At 36.3% G+C, this 7639-nt stretch overlaps 1 protein-coding gene across 1 annotated transcript; it reads right to left on the bottom strand.

Moving 5' to 3' along the window:
- Nucleotides 1-4257: 4257 nt before the first annotated feature.
- LOC129314960 (arogenate dehydratase/prephenate dehydratase 6, chloroplastic-like) lies at nt 4258-6292 on the bottom strand. Its single transcript, XM_054958444.1, has one exon. The coding sequence runs from the start codon at nt 6128-6130 to the stop codon at nt 4841-4843; it is 1290 nt and encodes a 429-aa protein (XP_054814419.1). The 5' UTR covers nt 6131-6292; the 3' UTR covers nt 4258-4840.
- Nucleotides 6293-7639: the final 1347 nt, after the last annotated feature.

Raw genomic sequence — 7639 nt, 5'->3', positions numbered from 1 at the left:
GGGAAAGTCAGAGAGGGTGAGGTTGGGAGGGCTGTGGATTATGGTGAGTTAGTGAGCAAGTGTGAGAGAGTTGAGAAAGGGAGAAGCGCCAGAGCCAAATGAGAACAAGAGTGATAAAATCAGACGCGCATGAGGGGAGAGTGAGTTAAAACTTGAAAGTTGTATTCATTGGTTAAAAATATTGACCGTTGGATTAAGTTGATCCATGGCCATCACACCATGGTCCATGTCCTTTTTTTTTTTTTTAAGTTTGATTTTATTATGATTTTATAGTTTGATGTATTATATCTATCATTCTGGTTAGAATTCCTAATTTTTTCCTTAATAAATGAAATTAATGCATTTTTATATGTTTAATGAAATGATTATATAACTTTAGAATTAATTATATAAATTCAATTCTTGTCTTCTACATAATTTTTATATACATGGAATTTAAAAAAATTAATAAAAAATATAAACACTGTATTAAATCAATTTTTCTTTCATTCTAGTCTTGTCTTCTAAATAATTTTTATATACATGGAATTTAAGAAAACTTAATAAAAAAACATAAGCACTGTATTAAATCAATTTTTCTTTTTTTTAAGTATTAAATCATTTTTTTATAAATTTTAAAATTTTTTTTGTTTTGAACAAATTTATTTTTAACAACTTTAACTATCAGGAATTGGAAAATTTACTAGATTAAATCGCAAGATTTAATTAAAACAAAATAAACTGTAAATATTTAATCTAAAATTAAGAAAAAAACTGTAAAGAACTCTATATTAACTTTCCTTATATGGCAAGTAATGTATTAAAAAAAATTACATGTATCAAGTAGATTGAAAACAAGCATATTGAATATTTAAATGACTATAATTTTTTAAATAAAACATACAGTTTAGATGTTTAATATATACAAGGTAGCAAATTGTCAAATAATTTTGTGCATGCTCTTATCTTGACTAGGTTTAAAATATTGGCCGAAAAAAAAAGAATAGATTTAAAATAACAGGGTGAAATATTAAAAAATAAATTACTTACACTTTTAAGATGTATATGAAAAAAAAAAACCTTATTTAAAATATGTTTTTTTAAATTCCTCATATGTTCAGGGTAATAAAATTTCAAATAAAATATGATACGGAGTCAAAAATTATAAAATAAAATTGTCTGGTATCATTTAAATTTTTTATGTACGTACAGTACTTTTTATAATTTTCATATCAGATTTTAGTTTTCAAACATTAATGCACAAAGAAATAAATTATGAAATAAAATATACTCTCTAGTCTTAGGATCCGTAAGCTCGTACTTACAGGAGTCAATTCGAAATATGATATTTATCTTGAATACATTCCACGAAATTCGGTAGTCCGCAGGAATACCATCGAAGTCGGCAAATCCCTCTTTTTGATTATTTTTTTTTAATTAAAAAGAGTGATTGATTTGTCATTGGCGTTGGGGACACATAAGCCAGAATTTCATTTAAAAAAAATAAAGAAGTGACGTTATTACAAATAAATCTAAAATTTCACTGCAAGAATTTAGATTTAAACTAAAATTAAAATGTAAGGTAAAATGATTGAAATAATGTTTTCCATATTAATTTTTTATATTTATTTGTTAAAATTTTTACTGTCCATTTAATTCTTTGACATTACTTGATAACTAATTAATTCAGTTGTCATACTTGTTAAGGGTGTAAGGGTGCTTGTTAATTCCTTATGGTTCCTTGTTAAAATATTTATTTTATATGTTAAAAAGGTTAATTGAGACGTTTTGCCTTACCTCTTGGTTTCAGTTTAGGTTTAAATTCCTACAGTAAAATTTCATATTTATTTGGATCTCATTTTCAATAATGTCCCGCCCGTGATCCTTGAATGAAATTCTTGCAAGGTGATGGGAGGTTTAGAAATTGGAATGGGAAGATTACAAATAGGTGGAGGAGGGGGTTATTTAGAAGCACAGGATTTTGATGAAACGGCAGTCGGCCAGGTTCTGTTTACAATATTTGAACAAAATTACGAGAGTTGTTATAGCAAACAAAACCATAGCGTTGCAAAATTATAGAATGTAAGCGCAACAGAGTTAAGGAAAATTAAAAAAAAAAAAAAGGAGAAAAAGAAGAGGGAGGGAAGGAGGAAAGCGGACCACAAAGGAGCAGCATACCTACTTCTACAATAATAGGAGGAAGGCACGCTCTCACCAATCCTTCCACGTTTGTGGTCATCATCACCTCCTTTCTCACCAAACCCTCCTCTCCACTTGTTCCTTCTTTTTCACTCTTCTTCATAGGTATCCAAATCGACAAGCAGCTATTAGCTTATTCTTTCAAACCATGATTAATAGGCATTTTATTAATTCCATGTAACTCTTTTTTGTTAAATATTCTTTCGTTCTAAGTTGAAAAAAATGGGACGGGTGGGGGCCGCAAGAAGGCAGTTAGTTTGAGTTTTGAGTTTTGACCTTATCGGTATTTCACCATGGACTTGCTCTTTGTCCATTACCTTTAGACCCTGTTTAAAACAAAATATTACATTTTAAGAGAATGGAATGAGATTGAGATTGGGATTGAAATTAAATGTGAGATTGAAAATGAAAATAAATTTTAAAATGATATTTGGTATGTCGTGAAATTAAAAAAAATAAAATTGGGATTAAACAAAAAAATTGCTAAAAAGACACAAATATCCTTTTCTTCTTCCTTCCACTCTACCCATATGCGATCTGGATATGTGCATGAAACACGAATTTGAGTGTGAGCAGGGTAGCTCGAACTCCCTTCGTCTCTGTCTCCATAAAGATGCTAACACCGTATGCGATGAACAAATTTGAGCATTTACAATCCACAAAGATGTTAACGCCACATGCGATGAATAGATTCAAGCATTTGTAACATCATACTTGAACTCCCTCATTCCTTGTCTTTGTAGAGGGTGACTCTATCTTTGCTTCCCCTTCTGCCATGCTATCTAGATATGTGCACGAGCAAGACTAGAGACTCGATCTGGGATTTGGATTTGGATTTGAAGAGATGCAGATATGATCTGGATATATGCTTAAGCAAGGCCAGAGACGTGATCTAGATTTGGATCTGAAGGGGCAAAGGCATGATCTAGATCTAAATCTGATGGGATGAAGACAGAGGCACAGTACGAATGGCAAAGAAAATGGCACAGTAAATCGAACAAGAAGGGAATGATCGATAAATAACTAGTGAGGTTAGAGGACATTTTTGTCTTGCAAAAATCAATCTCACAATTGATTTTGCAATGTCATGGAAGAGATGGTATTGGATAATTCCATAAAAGGTGAAATTGGTACTAGCATTGAATTATACATTACTTCATACCAAACATAAAAAAGTTAAATCATTCAGTCACAATTTCAATCTTAATCCCACCATTCCATTGTTTTGTACCAATCAGGGTCTTATATTTTGAAGCAAAAGTCTACCACATGCATTCATTCCGGTACTACCATCACTCAAAAATCCTTCTCTGTGAACTACATAATTCAAATAAAAAATAATTCATCAATGAAGCTGTCAGTCTCCCTCCCTTTTTCTTCTTTTCTTTCGGGAGAACAAGTTGAGATGCCTGCACGGCCCCAATCGCTGTAAGTCTGTAACTACAACAGTTCCATCTCCAAAAATTATACATACACCCAATTCTGCAGCTCCTAATTATTTTAAGCGTAGCTTTCACCAGAAGGACCAAAAAAAAAAAAAAAAAAAGGTGTCTCCTTCCCATATCGGCGCAGCGACGCTTTCAAGAATTGCCAAAACTAGTAGACAGCAGTGTTGGAACCAATGAGGAAATTGGGTGGATGTTCGGACCAAGCTACATACCAGATCCAGATCTTATTCTATTAAATATTTACGTAGCCACGTGAAAAATTACTATTAAATTATGAATACGGAAAGATATCAAATCTTACATTATTTCAAAACTTCAAAGTTTAAATTTATAAATTATTCTCTTTTATTATATATTATTATTTTTTAATTTTATTTATAAGACATCTTCTAAAAATATTTTTTAGTTTAAAATGTAAGATAAATTATAATAATTAAATCATTTTTTCAATGTTATCATTTCTTAATTAAGGTAAAGATATTTAATATAATTGTATCATTATTTAAAATAAAAAATAAAAAATGAAAGCACATCTCAATTTTTATAATATAAAAAAATAATTTTTTTAAAAATGCATAAAACTATTGAAAATGTTCTACATATTAGAGAGGGTAATTATTAAATTCAAATATAGGAGTAAGACTTTTCATATTGGCCCTAGCACACTTGGACATTCCAAGGACATGATATTAACATGAAAACCTACATTTAGCCCAAAAATAAAAACAAAAATAATAATAATAATAATAATAAAGGAATAGAAAACCTAGTCTGTTAGTGCCCTCAACAGCTCAACATATACAGTCATCCCCATGTTGCATACGTCAAATACTCATCACACAACCAACTAGGAGGGCATTCAATATATTCAAGTATGCACACTAAATAACCACAGCATTGGGGTAGCTAGCTACCAATTCGTTGCTCACCAAAACTTCAGAATCACATCACAAACCATCCCAACGTCTCTGTACAATGTAATCCCCTTGCCACCAACCCCACCGGCGGTGCATTCCTGCCGTCCCATTCCACAAAACCAAATTAACTCCTCCCCTCAAAATTTAACCATCATCGTCATCATAATAGAATTAAAAACTATTAACACCACCATCATTCTAAATACGTATACAGTACAGGTAAATAGAAGTGATCTTTATTGCTCCTTATTATTATTATTATTTTTTTCCGTCTTTTACACCCCCAAGCGGGATCTATCAGAGGCTTTGCAAATCTTGCCGGCAGCAGGAGGGACTCAATGGAGTCATGTCCATGGGATAGCTGCCCAGTACCCTCAGGAAAGAAGTAAACTCCTGCACCTCTGCCAAGGCATTTTGGGCCCTGACCTCAGCCATGGAAGCTTCAAAATCCACGTAGAACAGGTACTCGAAGTGCTTCGCAGTGCCCACATTGGCGTCATCTACTAGCCTGATCGGACGGTTCCGATGAGGCCTGGACTCGATCTTCGTCAGGCTAATGTTCCTAAATGCGAACGCCGATAACACCTTGAACAATACTGACGTGCCTTTGTCGTGCGCGAACACTATGCTCGTCTTGAACGGCCTGTCCGTACGGGGAATTATCGGTTCTCGTGCCAGCATAACGAATCGGGTTACGTTCCCGGGATCATCCTGGATCCCGTCCGCCAACACTTGCAATCCGTACAGCTCCGCAGCACGTGCGCTCGCGATTGCCGCCGTGTCGCGGAGATTGTTGGTGGCGATGAATTCCGCGGCACCGGCGGTGTCGTCCACGGCTTCGCGTGCCACGTTGAGGCCGAGTTTGGTTAATGTATGCTCGCACTGAGCCAGGGCTTGGGGATGTGAAATCACGCGGGTCAGGTACTCTTTCCGGACACCGGGGAGAGCGAGGAGGCAGTGGTGGACTGGAAGCTGGACCTCGCCGACGATGTGAAGACGATGACGGAGGAGGAGGTCGTAATTCCTATGGATTGAACCGCCCAGAGAGTTCTCCACGGGCAGAACTGCTCGATCGGCGATCCAGAGCTCGACAGCCTGGAAAGCCACCTCAAATTGATCGCAGGGAATGGCCTCGCAGTTGGGATAGGCCTTGCCCGCGGCAGCTTCGGAGTAGGCCCCGGGAACGCCCTGATAAGCGACGCGAAGCTGCGAGCCGTGCATCGGGGCAGGCGAGAGGTCCGAAATCGTGAGAGGCTTGGGCGGGAGAGGCTTGTTATTGTCGGAACCGGGAATGCTATCGATGGGGACCAGGCTGAGATCCGTGAGGGCGGACGAGTGGCCGTTGACGGCGGGGGCACCGTTATTGTCAGGGGAGGAATGTTGCTGAGAGACAACCTTGCTGGCCAAAATAGCGCAGGAGCTCTGCCAGTCAGCGCGGTTGGAGCCGGCTCCGTGGGAGAAGCCAGGAGATTCGAAGCCGTAGCTGCATTTGACAACGAGTGGGGAGGGAAGGGGCCGGGTGGCGGAGGGGAGAGAGGGGATCAGAAACTGAAGAGAATGGGAAGAGGCGGGCGAGAGAGAGTGCATATCGGAAGTTGAGAGGAAAAAGAAAGAAAGGAAGTGAGGGGAGCTAAGCTTGGTGTTCTCCTGAAACAAGGGAACGTCAAGCTGAGAGAAGAGGAAGAAGCTGCGAGGGCTTTATATATAAATGGCAGAGAACGTGAGAGGCGAAGCCCCGCAGAGGAGGACTTGGCATCCCAAAGCCTCCAGTGCCTTCACACTTCACGCCCCTTGCGGTTTGGTCAATCTCACACCTACCCCGCCCCCCCTGTTTTTTCTTTTCTTTCTTTCTTTCTTTTTTTTTTAAATAATAATGTCACGCGAAACCCATCCCAAGTAACCTGAATTTCTGAGGAGACTTGGGCCCTACTCTGCTTTACTGCAATATCTATTTCTTTAATTAAAAAATAATAATAATATTTACGCCTTTCCCAAATTTGGCTGCTCCGTCTCTCTTGCTTCTACTTCCTAGTAAATTTTCTTGAAAGATGATGCGTTAAGTTTGGACACGTATCCTGCCAGCTGGAGAAGCCAAGTTGCAAGCAAGCATCCTTCACCTTCATGTCTCCCGTAAAATTCATGGTTATATACACACGTGTCTAGAGTCAGTGCTGACTCGTGGCGCGGACCCCGAATAACCCCGCCGTACATTCCCAGTGCATGAAGCCAAGCTCATCGTGCTTAAAATTAATTTTTGAAATGAGTCCTTCACTGTAATTCTCCCTCCAACAATTAACATGAAGGAGTTTGAGTAGAATATTGTGGAGAATTGTTTGAACAAAGTGCGAGCATGTGAGTGGAGTGAGATGAGAACAACGCCGACCTCGGACTACTGGACCACCTCCATGGCTTGTTGGCTACATCACATGCAACGAGTTTAGATGAGCTGCTCTCCTTCCTTCGTGTTGTCTTTCCTGCCTTTTATTCTTATTAGATATTTTGAATGAACGGATCCTAATCATCATACATACTCCCTCCATATTGAAAAATATGATGTATTTTCTACCCAATTTCAATCTCAAATAAAATAATTAAACTAATAACATTTTTCTATACCTGTCCTTATTTAATAAGATATTTTATTTAAAAATGAAGGGTTGAATGATTTATTAATTAAAAGTATTTTCTTTTAAAAAACTCATTAATTATACATTGAAAATCTAAAAAAAGAAACCTCATGATTCAAAATTTAGATTTGAATCAAATCACTCAATTAAATGTATAAAATTTTTTAAATTTGAATTTAATTTAAATTCAAATCCATTTTAAGTTATAACCCATTTGCAATTTCAAATTACTTTTATGTTTTAATTATTTAAAATTTTAATCACTTAAAACATCTTTTTCTGTTCATGTTTTTACTCTTAATACCTTCATAACTATCCTATATTTTCTCATTTATTGCAGGTTAAAAAAAATAAGTTCATCATTTTTAATTTTTTTTAATTTTGAATTTCAATTAATCTTATTTCTTCATTTGAAGTTTTTTAAATCATCTAAACAAAAAATTTTAAATGTAGAATTTAAAATGTAAGA

The sequence above is a fragment of the Prosopis cineraria genome, unplaced genomic scaffold, assembly GCF_029017545.1.
Source record: "Prosopis cineraria cultivar Desert tree isolate PC_DT_omini unplaced genomic scaffold, ASM2901754v1 PC7, whole genome shotgun sequence".
In the NCBI taxonomy this organism is placed as follows: domain Eukaryota; kingdom Viridiplantae; phylum Streptophyta; class Magnoliopsida; order Fabales; family Fabaceae; genus Prosopis; species Prosopis cineraria.
Note: the sequence above shows the minus strand (reverse complement) of the source record. Positions and strands in the feature narration are given on the sequence as shown.

What these genes read in the sequence shown, in the direction of transcription:
- LOC129314960 (XM_054958444.1), bottom strand. Translation starts at nt 6,130, where the DNA reads ATGCACTCTCTCTCGCCCGCCTCTTCCCATTCTCTTCAGTTTCTGATC.